The sequence below is a fragment of the Oncorhynchus keta genome, chromosome 6 (genome assembly GCF_023373465.1).
Source record: "Oncorhynchus keta strain PuntledgeMale-10-30-2019 chromosome 6, Oket_V2, whole genome shotgun sequence".
In the NCBI taxonomy this organism is placed as follows: domain Eukaryota; kingdom Metazoa; phylum Chordata; class Actinopteri; order Salmoniformes; family Salmonidae; genus Oncorhynchus; species Oncorhynchus keta.
In genome coordinates this window covers 16405600-16422204 of record NC_068426.1, presented here as the reverse complement: position 1 = coordinate 16422204, position 16605 = coordinate 16405600, and the positions used below count along the sequence as shown (strand labels likewise).

General features: G+C 42.8%; 1 protein-coding gene and 1 long non-coding RNA gene across 28 annotated transcripts in view; one reads left to right on the top strand and one right to left on the bottom strand.

Annotated features, from left to right (window-relative positions):
• LOC118385066 (neuronal migration protein doublecortin-like) overlaps positions 1 to 11327 on the top strand; it is a 106515-nt gene extending 95188 nt beyond the window's left edge. The window contains exons 7-8 of one of the 17 annotated variants that reach the window (XM_035771884.2): positions 6 to 148; positions 8971 to 11327. In XM_035771884.2, coding sequence (XP_035627777.1) covers positions 6 to 148; positions 8971 to 9027 — 200 coding nt within the window. In that variant the 3' untranslated portion in view covers positions 9028 to 11327. The other 16 variants (XM_052520952.1, XM_052520953.1, XM_052520954.1 and 13 more) reach the window with 16 other exon arrangements.
• Positions 7743 to 8984, bottom strand: LOC127930730 (uncharacterized). Of its 11 annotated transcripts, none has more exons than XR_008139078.1 (6): positions 8694 to 8828; positions 8352 to 8579; positions 8124 to 8237; positions 7953 to 8066; positions 7839 to 7895; positions 7743 to 7781 (listed from the first exon to the last, which is right to left on the bottom strand). It is a non-coding gene; the product is annotated as an uncharacterized LOC127930730 (long non-coding RNA). The 11 variants fall into 11 exon arrangements; XR_008139080.1 differs by having other exon boundaries at positions 7746 to 7781; positions 7839 to 8066; positions 8352 to 8522; positions 8580 to 8750; positions 8808 to 8947; XR_008139084.1 differs by having other exon boundaries at positions 7746 to 7781; positions 7839 to 8066; positions 8694 to 8750; positions 8808 to 8947.
• Positions 11328 to 16605: the final 5278 nt, after the last annotated feature.

The following is a 16605-nucleotide window of genomic DNA, read 5'->3' as shown; positions in this document are numbered from 1 at the left end:
CACAGCCAACGGGACGGGCTCCAGCAGCCAGCTCTCTACCCCAATTTCCAAGCAGTCCCCCACATCCACCCCCAACAGCCCAGGCATCCACCGCAAGCAGTCCCCCACCTCCACCCCCAACAGCCCAGGCATCCACCGCAAGCAGAAGGTACCCCAGTCTCTCCACTACCTATCCCTCCCTCTCTTTCCCTGTTCTCCCTCATACTGCCTTCTCTCTTCATCTCTCTCATACTTCACCTTCAAGCCCATAGCTCAGCTCAGAACTCATTGAACCGGATCTGTGCCCTAGCTCAGGCGTTTTCAAACGAGGATCCACGGTGTCCGCTGAAGTACTCAGGGGGTCCGCAAAGCAGTGCGACACAGACAACAACACAGAGTTACACATGGAGTAAACAATAAACAAGCCAATAACACAATAAACAAATCAATGACACAGTAGAAAAAATAAAGTCTATATACAGTGTGTGCAAAAGGCATGAGGAGGTAGGCAATAAATAGGCCATAGGAGCGAACAGTTACAATTTAGCAGATTAACACTGGAGTGATAAATGAGCAGATGATGATGTGCAAGTAGAGATACTGGTGTGCAAAAGAGCAGAAAAAAGGTAGATGGATTGGGTGGGCTATTTACAGATGGACTATGTACAACTGCAGCGATCGGTTAGCTGCTCAGATAGTTGATGTTTGAAGTTGGTGAGGGAAATAAAAGTCTCCAACGATTTTTGCAATTCGTTCCAGTCACTGGCAGCAGAGAACTGGAAGGAAAGGCGGTCAAAGGAGATGTTGGCTTTAGGGATGATCAGTGAGATATAACAGCTGGAACGTGTGCTATGGGTGGGTATTGTTATCATGACCAGTGAACTGAGATAAGGCAGAGCTTTACCTAGCATAGACTTATAGATGACCTGGAGCCAGTCGGTCTGGTGACTAATGTGTAGCGAGGGCCAGCCGACTAGAGCATACAGGTCTCAGTGGTAGGTGGTATAATTTGATTTGGTAACAAAACGGGTGGCACTGTGATAGACTGCATCCAGTTTGCTGAGTAGAGTGTTGGAAGCTGTTTTGTAGATGACATCGCCGAAGTCGAGGATCAGTAGGATAGTCAGTTTTACTAGGGTAAGTTTGGTGGCGTGAGTGAAGGAGGCTTTGTTGCGAAATAGAAAAGCATGCATTTGGTTTTACTAGCGTTTAAGAGCAGTTGGAGGCCATGGAAGGAGTGTTGTATGACATTGAAGCTTGTTTGGAGGTTAGTTAGCACAGTGTCCAAGGAAGGGCCAGATGTATACGGAATGGTGTCGTCTGCGTAGAGGTGGATCAGGGAATCGCCCGCAGCAAGAGCGACATCATTGATATATACAGAGAAGAGAGTCGGCCCGAGAATTGAACCCTGTAGTACCCCGATAGAACCCCATAGCTATCTAGCATTAGTGCAATGACAGGAAGTCTACAGGAACAGTTAGCATGCTAGCTGTTTCTGTTCATCCGACTCTAGGGCAGTAGATAAATGACTATCTTGAACTACCCATTTAATATGGAGGAAATTACAGTCATTGGAGCCAATTACAGGTTTTTTTCTGTATAGAAAATGATTTGTCTTAGTCTAAGTGGGCAATTTTCAGGATCGAAGAGTGTCAACTTAAACGACCAAAACCAGATCGAAGAATAATTAATACCATCTTTGAGAACTAACAAAGCTAGACACTAGCTAGGTTTCCACTCAATTGGCGACAGATCTTGATGTGAATGTTCTAAAATCCGCATAAAGAAAATATACACCTTTCCCAGCAGTGGTGAGTTTCCACCAAACAGACTTGTTGCAGATAGAAATCAGAGCGTGATGACGGAGTGCACACACAGTACTTTTTCGCTTAAGTTTTCATGTACAAAATACATGTTACAAACTGTTGCTTTAAATAGCAAATGTGTCTACTCTGTTCTTGGGGCTTTAGCAAATGGCTTTCAGATACAGTGTGGGTAGGGTGTGTCATGCCGGTATGCTTGTCTACATGATGAGATTATTATGGCAAATATTTGTATTTGTCAAACGGCAGTCAAGCATCGATCATCATGTCACCAATCAGACCCTTGATATTTATTGGAAAAGATCATTAAGATTACTGTGCACTTTCCCCACCCTGTGAAGTTTATCATAAGTTATTTAATCTGTAGCCTAATAAACTGCATTGTTTCCAGAGTCGTAGTGGGAGGACTAGGGCTGTTGCGGTGACCGTATTACCGCGGTCACGAGTCATGAAGGCAGTCAAATTCCACATGACCATTTAGTCACGGAAATTAGTCTTCTCCAAGCTTTGATGCTGCTGCTGGTCATTAGTAACCTACCAAACTTGCTAACTGCCTGGTACTCAGTACTCTGTTGCCCCTCTAATCACTCTGACATCGATGCAAATGTAATCAAACACTTCATGAGAGCCCATGAGCAACATTTCTATATATGCAATTATGGGAGAAAACAGAGTGATGGCCTCTAATAAAATGAGGAGGATCCCATCAGCTTTCTATAGGCTAGGCCTAGTATATTTATCTCTCAACTTTCCTGAAATTAAGCACATTGCTTATATTTACCTACCACAGGAGTGTAACGTAGACGCTAGGAGTAGGGAAGCACGTGTAGGTGGTGAGTTTAATAATAAACGGAACAGAGAACAATATAACAAACACGAGTTTCAAACATGAAAGACACAGTTCCATTCCTCAGACAGTATTTACTAAGGGAGTGACAGATTTAGGTGAGGTAATCAGTGAAGTGATGGAGTCCAGGTGTGCCTAATGATGAATGTCTGGACTGGTGGTTAGTAAAGCGGCGACGTCGAACGTCGGAGGGAAGGAGCGGGAGTAGACATGACAAGGAGTATAGACTACCGGGCTGGCATGAAAATAAACCATGGGGAAAAGCATCCTCCATTTGCTATTTAAGTGCATAGATGACATGTCTTTTTTCCCCTGCCCCTGTTTTGATACAGGTGCATGATAATGGTCCATTCTAAATCAAAACTCATTTCATACATGCAGTACCAGTCAAACGTTTGGACACACCTACTCCTTGCAAAGTTTTTCTTTACCTTTACTATTTTCTACATTGTAGAATAATAATGAAGACATTAAAACTATGAAATAGCACAAATGGAATCATGTAATTAACCAAAAAAAGTGTTAAACAAATCAAAATATATTTTATATTTGAGATTTTTCAAAGTAGCCACCCTTTGCCTTGATGACAGCTTTGTACACTCTTGGCATTCTCTCAACCAAGAAACATGAGCAATTAATATTAGACTGGTGGAAGTCTGTCCTTTTGTCCGATGAGTCCAAATTTGAGATCCTTGGTTCCAACTGCAGTGTCTTTGTGAGACGCAGTGGTGAACGGATCATCTCCGCATGTGTGGTTCCCACCGTGAAGCATGGAGGAGGAGGTGTGATGGTGACACTGTCTGTGATTTATATAGAATTCAAGGCACACTAACCAGTATGGCTACCACAGCATTCTGCAGCGATACGCCATCCCATCTGGTTTGCGCTTAGTAGGACTATCATTTGTTTTTCAACAGGACAATGACCCAACACACCTCCAGGCTATGTAAGGGCTATTTGACCAAGAAGGAGAGTGATGGAGTGCTGTATCAGATGACCTTGCCTCCACAATCACCCGACCTCAACCCAATTGAGGTAGTTTGGGATGAGTTGGACCGCAGAAGGAAGGAAAAACAGCCAACTAGTGCCCCGCATATGTGGGAACTCCTTCAAGACTGTTGGAAAAGCATTCCTCATGAAGCTGGTTGAGAGAATGCTAAGAGTGTACAAAGCTGCCATCAAGGCAAAGGGTGGCTACTGTGAAGAATATAAAATATAAAACAGAAATATCTTATTTACACAAGTGTTCAGACCCTTTGCTATGAGACTGGAAATTGAGCTCAGGGGCATCCTGTTTCCATTGATCATCCTTGAGATGTTACTACAACTTGAAGTCCACCTGTGGTAAATTCAATTGATTGGACATGATTTGGGAAAGGCACACATGTCACACCCTGACCGAGATCCTTTAAATGTTTTATGTGGTAGGTCAGGATGTGACTAGGGTGGGAAATCTATGTTTATATTTCTTTGTTGGCCGAGTATGGTTCCCAATCAGAGGCAGCTGTCTATCGTTGTCTCTGATTGGGGATCATATTTAGGCAGCCCTTTTTCCTACCTTCAGTTGTGGGATCTTGTCTTTGTGTGTTGCATGTGTTGCACTCCTAGCTTTACATTCGTTGAGTTGTTTGTTTTTTGGTGGAACATTTCAAATGAAAGAAAATACACGCCTACCACGCTGCACCTTGGGCTTCATTTAACGACGGACGTTACAACACACCTGTCTATATAAGGTCCCACAGTTGACAGTGCATGTCAGAGCAGAAACCAAGCCATGAGGTTGAAGGAATTGTCCGTAGCGCTCCTGGACAGGATTCTTTCGAAGCACAGATCTTGGGAAGGGTTTTTAAAAAATGTCTGCAGTATTGAAGGTCCCCAAGAACACCGTGGACACCAGAACACCAGCCAAACTAAGCATTTGGGGGAGAAGGGCATTGGTCAGGGAGGTGACCAAGAATCTGATGGTCACTCTGACAGAGTTTGAGTTCCTCTGTGGAGATGAGAGAACCTTCCAGAAGGACAACAATCTCTGCAGAACTCCACCAGTCAGGCCTTTATGGTAGAGTGGCCAGACTGATGCCACTCCTCCGTAAAAGGCACATGACAGCCTGCTTGGAGTTTGCCAAAAGGCACCTAAAGACTCTCAGACCATGAGAAACAAGATTCTCTGGTCTGATGAAACCAAGATTGAACTCATTGGCCTGAATGCCAAGTGTCACGTCTGGAGGAAACCTGGCACAATCCCTACGGTGAAGCATGGTGGTGGCAGCATCAAGCTGTGGGGATTATTTTCAGTGGCAGGGACTGGGAGACAAGTCGGGATTGAGGGAAAGATGAATGGAGAAAAATACAGAGAGATCCTTGGTGAAAACCTGCTCCAGAGCGCTCATGACCTCAGATTAGGGCAAAGGTTCACCTTCCAACAAGACAACGACCTTAAGCACATAGCCAAGACAACGCATGAGTGGTTTTGGGACAGGTCCTTCAGTGTCCCAGCCAGTGCCCGGACTTGAACCCGATTGAACATCTCTTGAGAGACCTGAAAATAGCTGTGCAGCGACGCTCCCCATCCAACCTGAAAGGCCTTGAGAAGATCTGCAGAGAAGAATGGGAGAAACTCCTCAAATACAGGTGTGCCAAGCTTGTAGGTTAAGACTCGAGGCTGTAATCACTGCCAAAGGTGCTTCAACAAAGTACTTAATAAAGGGTCTGAATACTTATGTAAATGTAATATTTCTGGGGGGTTTTCTTGCACAAAAAAAACTGTTTTGGGGATATTGTGTGTAGATTGGTGAGGGGGGAATTATTTAATCCATTTTAGAATAAGGTTGTAATGAAACAAAATGTGGAAAAAGTCAAGGGGTCTGAATACTTTCTGAATGTATCTGCGATATTAAAGCTAAACATGTATAATAATAGTTAGTCACAAAATTGTACCGACCGTTCCTGTTTCCATCACAACTCTCGTTATTTTTTTCCTTGCGGTATGACTTGACTCGAATAAAAACTGTAGATGGAAACATTGTTTGTCAGGGAGAATCGAAAATTCCAAAATCAGGCTTTCAGGGCACAAGCCCGTATATTATTTTATAATGTTTCCACAGAGGAACACCGCAGTAGTCATGGCAAAATGCATAGATTTGCAGGAAATTAGCTTTAAAAACATCAAAATTGTCTCTCAGCGCCATGGAAAAATGGGTAGAATTGCAGAATGTGCTTTACTATAGCAAATGTTCTCTATGGCGCCAAGATACCTTTCTAGCAAATAGACTTTTAGTCTCCACTTCCTCTTCTAGTGAACTGTGGGGAGGTCATAATAATGAAACTGTCTACCAAATACACTGCTCAAAAAAATAAAGGGAACACTTAAACAACACAATGTAACTCCAAGTCAATCACACTTCTGTGAAATCAAACTGTCCACTTAGGAAGCAACACTGATTGACAATACATTTCACATGCTGTTGTGCAACTGGAATAGACAACAGGTGGAAATTATAGGCAATTAGCAAGACACCCCCAATAATGGAGTGGTTCTGCAGGTGGTGACCACAGACCACTTCTCAGTTCCTATGCTTCCTGGCTGATGTTTTGGTCACTTTTGAATGTTGGCGGTGCTTTCACTCTAGTGGTAGCATGAGACGGAGTCTACTACCCACACAAGTGGCTCAGGTAGTGCAGCTCATCCAGGATGGCACATCAATGCGAGCTGTGGCAAGAAGGTTTGCTGTGTCTGTCAGCGTAGTGTCCAGAGCATGGAGGCGCTACCAGGAGATAGGCCAGTACATCAGGAGACGTGAAGGAGGCCATAGGAGGGAAACAACCCAGCAGCAGAACCGCTACCTCCGCCTTTGTGCACTGCCAGAGCCCTGCAAAATTACCTCCAGCAGGCCACAAATGTGCATGTGTCTGCTCAAACGGTCAGAAACAGACTCTATGAGGGTGGTATGAGTGCCCGACATCCTTCAGCCCAACACCGTGCAGGACGTTTGGCATTTGCCAGAGAACACCAAGATTGGCAAATTCGCCACTGGCGCCCTGTGCTGTTCTCAGATGAAAGCAGGTTCACACTGAGCACATGTGACAGAGTCTGGAGACGCCGTGGAGAACGTTCTGCTGCCTGCAACATCCTCCAGCATGACCGGTTTGGCGGTGGGTCAGTCATGGTGTGGGGTGGCATTTCTTTGGGGGGCCGCACAGCCCTCCATGTGCTCGCCAGAGGTAGCCTGACTGCCATTAGGTACCGAGATGAGATCCTCAGACCCCTTGTGAGACCATATGCTGGTGCGGTTGGCCCTGGGTTCCTCCTAATGCAAGACAATGCTAGACCTCATGTGACTGGAGTGTGTCAGCAGTTCCTGCAAGAGGAAGTCATTGATGCTATGGACTGGCCCGCCCGTTCCCCAGACCTGAATCCAATTGAGCACATCTGGGACATCATGTTTCACTCCATCCACCAACGCCACGTTGCACCACAGACTGTCCAGGAGTTGGCGGATGCTTTAGTCCAGGTCTGGGAGGAGATCCCTCAGGAGACCGTCCGCCACCTCATCAGGAGCATGCCCAGGCGTTGTAGGGAGATCATACAGGCACGTGGAGGCCACACACACTACTGAGCCTCATTTTGACTTGTTTTAAGGACATTACATCAAAGTTGGATCAGCCTGTAGTGTGGTTTTCCACTTTAATTTTGAGTGTGACTCCAAATCCAGACCTCCATGGGTTGATAAATTTGATTTCCATTGATAATTTTTGTGTGATTTTGTTGTCAGCACATTCAACTATGTAAAGAAAAAAATATTTAATAAGAATATTTCATTCATTCCGATCTAGGATGTGTTATTTTAGTGTTCCCTTAATTTTTTGAGCAGTGTATATTCATAAAATGTTGATTACTTTTACTTACCATTACCATTCATCTGATAAGACAAGATGTGTGGTTTTTTGTTTTGTTAATATATACCTGGTCTGGCTGTTTGCTTGGACAGGGGTCTCTGGGCAAGAAAAGTTTGAAAACCCCTGGCCCAGCTTATTCAGATAATGATCCTCCATGTTTTCCCCTGTAGGATCTCTACCTGCCCCTATCTCTGGATGACGATGATTCTCCATGTTTTTCCCTGTAGGATCTCTACCTGCCCCTATCTCTGGATGATGATGATTCTCCATGTTTTCCCCTGTAGGATCTCTACCTGCCCCTATCTCTGGATGACTATGATTCTCCATGTTTTCCCCTGTAGGATCTCTACCTGCCCCTATCTCTGGATGATGATGATTCTCCATGTTTTTCCCTGTAGGATCTCTACCTGCCCCTATCTCTGGATGACTATGATTCTCCATGTTTTCCCCTGTAGGATCTCTACCTGCCCCTATCTCTGGATGATGATGATTCTCCATGTTTTTCCCTGTAGGATCTCTACCTGCCCCTATCTCTGGATGACTATGATTCTCCATGTTTTCCCCTGTAGGATCTCTACCTGCCCCTATCTCTGGATGACGATGATTCTCCATGTTTTTCCCTGTAGGATCTCTACCTGCCCCTATCTCTGGATGATGATGATTCTCCATGTTTTCCCCTGTAGGATCTCTACCTGCCCCTATCTCTGGATGACTATGATTCTCCATGTTTTCCCCTGTAGGATCTCTACCTGCCCCTATCTCTGGATGATGATGATTCTCCATGTTTTTCCCTGTAGGATCTCTACCTGCCCCTATCTCTGGATGACGATGATTCTCCATGTTTTTCCCTGTAGGATCTCTACCTGCCCCTATCTCTGGATGACGATGATTCTCCATGTTTTCCCCTGTAGGATCTCTACCTGCCCCTATCTCTGGATGACGATGATTCTCCATGTTTTTCCCTGTAGGATCTCTACCTGCCCCTATCTCTGGATGATGATGATTCTCCATGTTTTCCCCTGTAGGATCTCTACCTGCCCCTATCTCTGGATGACTATGATTCTCCATGTTTTCCCCTGTAGGATCTCTACCTGCCCCTATCTCTGGATGATGATGATTCTCCATGTTTTTCCCTGTAGGATCTCTACCTGCCCCTATCTCTGGATGACGATGATTCTCCATGTTTTTCCCTGTAGGATCTCTACCTGCCCCTATCTCTGGATGATGATGATTCTCCATGTTTTCCCCTGTAGGATCTCTACCTGCCCCTATCTCTGGATGACGATGATTCTCCATGTTTTTCCCTGTAGGATCTCTACCTGCCCCTATCTCTGGATGACGATGATTCTCCATGTTTTTCCCTGTAGGATCTCTACCTGCCCCTATCTCTGGATGACGATGATTCTCCATGTTTTTTCCCTGTAGGATCTCTACCTGCCCCTATCTCTGGATGATGATGATTCTCTTGGCGAGTCTATGTAGAGCCAGCTGCTGCTGCCTGCCTGTCTCACCCAGGCCTACCTACCACTCAGATGTATCTCTGATGCTCTCCACCTTCACTAACGGCCATCGCCCTCTAGTGTTCCTGGAGGACTTCTCCATTTGATCTCTCCCTGGTGCCACGCGTTAAGTCTACCTGGCTTGGCCACCACGGCTGTTCCACCTTTTGCTGCTTGAGAATTCACCACTAGATCATGTTTTTATATCCTATGTTGTTAAGAATGTATATGCTGGGCGTATACGACAATGATGTACGAATTACCGCCTCTAACAAATTCACCAAATCATTATATTGTGTGAAGGTTCACTATTACATGTTTGTTGTTATACTTTCAAAGGAGAGCACATAATTTATTTACAAGCAATTTCAAAAAGGCAGTTCCCACAATATATCTACGGTGTCTTTTTAACTTGAAAACCATGCATCCTGATATAGTGCAAACAACACATTTTCCAAATTCAAGTGAACAATTCCAAGCAGCAAATGGACTATTTATCCAGGGGTGTAGTAGTCAGACTTGAGTCAAAGTTTGAATAATGTCTCTCTGTCCATCTCTCTTTCTGTGCTATGGTTCAAGGTGTTAAAGTAATGAACATTTTTAGTTTTAGGGGAAGGCTCTTTAGCCATGAGAGTTGAATGTCCTTTTCCTCCGCTGTAAATACTGTGTATAGCCATCGCTACATCCCAGCTAATGCCTAACATTCATGCGTCCATCGAGCGTCAATACAATGTCTGCCAAACGTTGAATCAACATAACATGTTTTTCATCTATCTATGAGGGAAAACAACTACAAGGCACAGGAGCCAAGAAGCTCTGAAACCGTTAGAGTAGGAGTACTGGGGAGAAGTCCTCTTAGTGTGTAGAAGCCAACCAACCAACCAAAGCCAGAAAATGTGGCCCTTTTTTAAAAAAACAAACAAGCACATCTTTTTTTATTAAAAAAGGGTTTAGGATTTTTAAGTCTAGTTTAGCATGATTATCTTTCCTCCTTTTTCAAACTGATTCTAAGGAGACTTTAATGTTCATGTGATAAAGCCAGGTGTACTATATTGAGGCAAGTTTTGAATAAACGAGCAATGTGGAAATCTGAAATGTAGATAATCTGTAATGCCCCAGTAGAGTCATACGTGTAGGCTACATGTACTGTCTGTATGTTACTGGGACCTCCCATTAGTCCAATCTGACCAGACCATGTCCATATAGGGGAAATAGATTTTCACCAGCATAGAAAAACAATAAGTAGAGCTTCTCACATTTTGCATGGCTAGATCTTGTTTATTTTTTCTTAGTGCTTAAATGATTGAATACAACGTTTTTAGATAGGAGGAGATTGCATTTTTGGATTTGTTAAAAAAAAAGTTGAATTTTATTGTTGATAAAATGATGTTAAAAAGTAATATACATATATGTCTAAAACAATAACACATGATTGATTATAATAATGTCATGTTCCTGGAGAGAATGTCCAATGAAATCTGATGGACACATTGTGTAATGCAGGCATACAGGGACATTTTTCTGTGGCAGTCATCACAAGGAATAGTGACATACTAGCCTATTAGGTAGACAGACTATGTATTACGTATGTCAGGTGTGCACCTCTCTCTGGATCGACCTGACTGCAAAAAAATCTGCTAAATTGGACCCAAGTGAGCAGCGCAGCAACTAGACTCCTCCCACCCTCCTTCTGCAGGGTGATGTCATTGTGATGTCAGCACTACAGCTAGTCCAACTGCAGGTCCACTTTGACCCCGTCTGGGAATCAACACTGTGTAAAATAAAACCTTAAGAGTTTGTTTTTCTTACGTGGACATTTCAGTTCGACTTTCTCACCAGCTGTTTGATATCTTTTATCTTTGCCCCCAGATTTTCTTCAGCTTAACATTAAGTGTCAGTTGTTTTGTGTGAAGCTGCAGTCACCATGTCAGGCAGGAGGTGGGAAACACCTCCCAGCTCCAGTGGTGCCTTTTTTTGGGGGATAAAAAAAAGAATAATAAAGAGGAAAACTAAGACTTGTTCTTTGTTAACCAACTGTAAAGCTTTTTTAAATGTCTTTGTAGCGCTGCGGTCAGCGCAGTGTGAACTCTCATTGTTTGTAAACTGCCAGGATAATAACTTTATCATGGTGCTAATGTATTATTCTCTTTATGACTTGGGTTACTGGGAAATGTACAATGTCTTTGATGGTGTTTTTTGCAATGTCACAGTGGCTTGTTTCAGTGCTTCGTTCTATGTATTAATCAATTCCCTTTTGCAATTAAAAGAGTTGTGTTCCACCTCTCCCTTTGGCTGTATTCCAGTGATGGCTGTTCGCTCAGTCTTAACTGAGCAACACAGTTCTGCACTTCTGTCTCGTTGTTTTATTCACACCACTACCATACATCAAGATCCACACACGGTCATATCCATAAATCCTGTTGAAATCACATGACAGTCTCCTTGCTGTTTTTGCCCATTATTAGGCTAGTGAACAAAACAGCCTGTGCTGCAGTGGATTCTTCTGTGTAATATTAGCAGAAACATGCAAGCTTGGGTTCATTTGGAAGGAATTTTAAGTGATTACAATATAGTCCATATCCTAGTCATGTGTCCCTTGGTAGTGCTCAGGTGTATTTTGTCGTGGGTGTCTGTGTGCACATGCATGTGTGTTTGTGGTAGGGGGAAGTCTGAAAGATATGTAGAGACATCAAGAGGTACAAAAAAAATGGTATCAAATGTTATTTGTCACATACTTCGGAAACAACAGGTGTATACTAACGGGGAAATGCTTCCGGGTCCTGTTCCAAGAATTCCAAATGAAAGATGAACAGAAGGAAATAGTGACATGAGGAATGAATACACAGTGAATAACGCATAACAATGAGTTATGGTCATATAATAAGATGGTTTTATATATAGAAGGAATTCCACAAGCGGTACCACAGTGAGAAACGCTGTGCTTCTATTCTGTTCATGAGAACTCCCCATTTTGTCCGTCTCCGTTGCCATGGAAACACGGAGTCTCAACAGTAAACATTAATCTCCAGTATAAACTGGGGTGTCTGGGGAATTCATTGCGATGTACACTACCGGGGAGTTCCCCTCACGTTTGCACTGCTTTCAATGCAGCTGTGACCGTGGCACATTAGTAGACCTGCTGGAAACAGCCAAGCACTAAATAACTGCTGCTGTTCTGTACGGTTTCCTCTGGTAAAACTTAACAGGGCGGCTGGAAGACATGCTTTCTCTCTGAAGAGCAGTGCCCAACACGGTTGTGAAGAGAGAGTAGCATGTCAACTATGTTCTAGTAGTAAATGCATCCATACAGACAGACAAAATCTGCCTAAATCCATCATATTTACTATAGTATATCTTCATTGTTACTCATATTTTACTGGAGAGAGTGCAATCAAAACTGCAATAAGACAAAGATATAAAGCATTTATCAACACATGGACCTAACCATCTGCATGGGCTAAAAACATCCACAATTACTGTGTACCTTATATCATTCAATACAGATTCATGTCATTCATCCACTAGAATAGAACATATTACAGGTATATATCAACTCTGGCATTATTCTTTTTGCTGAGAGTTGGTCAACCCTATGAAGGATACAGGACTATTGACCACAGACAGAAATATGCACACATAGATACACACATGATACACATAGATACATGCTTGTATACACACATGTTTGTTTTACTACCCTTGTGGGGACCAAATAATTGATTTAAATTCAAAATGATATTTTCCCTAACCCACAACCCAAATTCTAACCCTCAACCTAATTGTGAACCTAAACCTTACCCTTTAGCCTAAAACAGCCTTTTTTGCTTGTGGGAATCGGCTAAATGAATTTTCCTTGTTTTAATATGCTTGTGAGGACTTCTGGTCCCCACAAAGATAGTAAAGCCAAACACGCACACCCACCCACACAGACATACAGACAGACAGACATGCTATACACACTATATGACAAAGTCTATCGGAAATGGACAGGGCAGTTGGGCAAATCTGTAAATAGTACCTTATCATACTCTACATTCTACCATGGTGATAGGAGTTTCCTAATAGAGGCCATTCAAACCTTTGTTTTCTCATCTAGTCTAGGAATCTAGACAAGCAAATAAGTGCTCTCTAGAGGAAGACAAGCAAATAAGTGCTCTCTAGAGGAAGACAAGCAAATAAGTGCTCTCTAGGCCATGTCCCTGTGCTCTAATGGCCATGTAGAGTGAATGTGTGGCTTTGACATCCTCTGCTGCAGGACTGAATCTCTGCCATGGACAGATCCATGGACACTAGATCCATGGAAGCTAGGGCTATAGTTAAGGTTAAGGTTAGGTTAGGTTTATGGCTAGCTGGGTTTGAGCTGGACTGTCATCCTGGATTTTGCCCCAAATCCAATATGGCTGCTGTAATACCATTGAAGGGAGGTGTAGGTACAAATGAATGTAAAAAAGAAAAAAATGTATGATAGAAAACCATTTTCTGAGCTGTGTTATGTTATCTATACTAATTTCTACCATTTTGGGGGTAGTTATAAAATGGCCATTATAATCCAAAAATGGTCACCATAATGAGCTTTAAGCCTACCTACTCATCAATGTTATGGACATTATAATGATCCATGTTTCTAATCCTGGACTGTCTGAACATGTTGATGTATATTTGGGAGGAAACAGAGGGTCCAAATCTGCAGAACAGTGAAAGGAAGGGGGATTTCAGGTTACTCCCTTTTCTTGAAACTGTTTGATATTTGTATGATTTTTAAAATATGTCAACTTCTAGCCTTTGTTTTCCCTCTGTAGTCTATATCTTCCTGGTATGATAGTTCCCTGTCCAGACTGAACTCCCCGGACAGCTTTCATACAGTCAGTGGTAGACCATGGAGATATCTGGGTCCACTGCTTATGTCTATGAAGATGTTTGTGGAAAACAGTGTATTTTAGGGAAGCCATTTGAAAATGGAGCTGACAACTATGACGGTGTCTATGAAGAGCAAAACTCCAAACACATATCCTGGATGGAGAAAGAGACTGAGGATGCAGTGACCCCAGGAAGCACAGCACAACCTGAACACTCAGATAATGTACGCACACACACACGCATACACACACACACACATACACATATTTTTATGTGTCCACAGAGCTTGGTAGCACAGGGTAAGAGACCCTTCATAGCTGTTGTGGTGTGCCTGGGGCTGCTGTGTGTTCTCCTACTGGCTGGGATAATAGTTATGTCTGTCCATTGTAAGTTTATCTACACTTAGAAAAAAGGGTTCCAAAAGGGTTCGTTGGCTGTCTCCGTAGGAGAACCCTTTTTGGTTCTAGGTAGAACCCTCTGTAGAAAGGGTTCTACATGGAATCCAAAAGGGTTCTACCTGGAACCAAAGGGGTTCAAGTTTTTACCTTTACAAGACCAATGCAACTAAAAGAGAGACCAGCTACAGACCAGTTACAACAACCTGACTAAAGAGAAAGACCAGCTACAGACCAGTTACAACAACCTGACTAAAGAGAGAGACCAGCTAGAGAGGAAGAGAGAGATGATTTTAAAGGTTGGTACTACATTTCCACCGAGACTAAAATATGGGAGGAGAGCAGACTGCACTGTATCAACAGAGTATCACACCCGGTGATCATAAAAAGCAAGGAGGAAGAAGTGAGTGAGAGAGAGAGAGAGAGAGAAATGAGGCTGCCTGAGAAATCAGCCCATTCAACATCACTGGCTGTCATCATAGGCAGCTCTATGGTGAGAAACATCTCGGTCCCCAAGGCAAAAACCCTGTGCTACCCAGTAGCACGAGTAGAGGACATAACAAGGCTGCTTCCGACTGTTCTACCACAAATTCTGACACTGTCGTAGTCCATGTGGAGTCAAACGACATCAGGAAGGCTAGCTCGGGAACATTGGAAAATGGATTTGAAAGAACTGATTTAGCATTAAAGACAAAAAAAACAGCCTATGTATTGATCACATCTTTACTAATGGAAAAGTAGAGAGAGAGATTGATTTCAATTCAAAATTATATTTTCCCTAAACCTAACCCATAACCCTAAACCCCAACCCTAATTCTAACCCTCAACCTAATCGTGAACCTAAACCTAACCCCCAACCCTAATTCTAACCCTCAACCTAATTGTGCACCTAACCCTAAACCCCAACCCTAATTCTAACCCTCAACCTAATTGTGAACCTAAACCTTACCCCTAAGCCTAAAACAGCCTTTTTTGCTTGTGGGAATCGGCTAAATGAATTTTCCTTGTTTTAATATGCTTGTGAGGACTTCTGGTCCCCACAAAGATAATAAAGCCAAACACACCCACCCACCCAGACAGACGGACGGACGGACGGACGGACAGACAGACAGACTATACACACTATATGACAAAGTCTATTGGAAATGAACAGGGTAGTTGGGCAAATCTGTAAATAGTACCTTATCATACTCGACATTCTACCATGGTGATAGGAGTTTCCTAATAGAGGCCATTCAAACCTTTGTTTTCTCATCTAGTCTAGGAATCTTCTAATAGAGGCCATTCAAACCTTTGTTTTCTCATCTAGTCTATGAGTCTTCTAATAGAGGCCATTCAAACCTTTGTTTTCTCATCTAGTCTAGGAATCTTCTAATAGAGGCCATTCAAACCTTTGTTTTCTCATCTAGTCTAGGAGTATTCTAATAGAGGCCATTCAAACCTTTGTTTTCTCATCTAGTCTAGGAGTCTTCTAATAGAGACCATTCAAACCTTTGTTTTCTCATCTAGTCTAGGAATCTTCTAATAGAGGCCATTCAAACCTTTGTTTTCTCATCTAGTCTAGGAGTCTTCTAATAGAGGCCATTCAAACCTTTGCCTTTACACATCTGTACTAATGGAAAAGTAGAGAGAGAGAGAAAGAGAGAGAGTAGAGAGAGATATATAGAATAGAGAGAGAGTAGAGAGATATAGATTAGAGAGATAGTAAGAAGAGAGATAGAGTACAGAGAGAGTAGAGAGATAGTAAGAAGAGAGTGCTGAATAGAGGGAGAGAGAGTAAATAAATATAGAGTAGAGATATAGAGTAAAGAGATAGAGTATAGATATATAGAATAGAGAGAGAGAGTAGAGATATAGAATATAGAGATATAGAGTAGAGAGAGAGTAAGAAGAGAGTAGAGGGATATAGATATTTTCCATAGTAATCTATGGTCCGTAATGTATTTTCTAGTATTTTACACATATAGCCTATTGCATTTGTTGACAACATCTTTATCTTTCTCAACAACCTCAACAAGATTAGCATCAACATCTAGATTGGTCTGACATAGCTGAAGAGGGGTCTTGGAAATGGGTTGACAGCAAACTGCTAACCACAGCATAAGAGATAAATACTCCACATAATAAAAAGGCTTCAGTAAAAACTGAAATCGTCTGGATATACTTCCTGAGCATGTTTTCTACCACAGTGTCTGACTGTCTGGTTCTCTGTGTTGTTTACCCAGTAGGTACTGGTATGACCTACCGCCTGATAATGGTGATGCCAAACCAGGAAATGGGGAGGACAGTGCTGATATAGACTCAAGTAC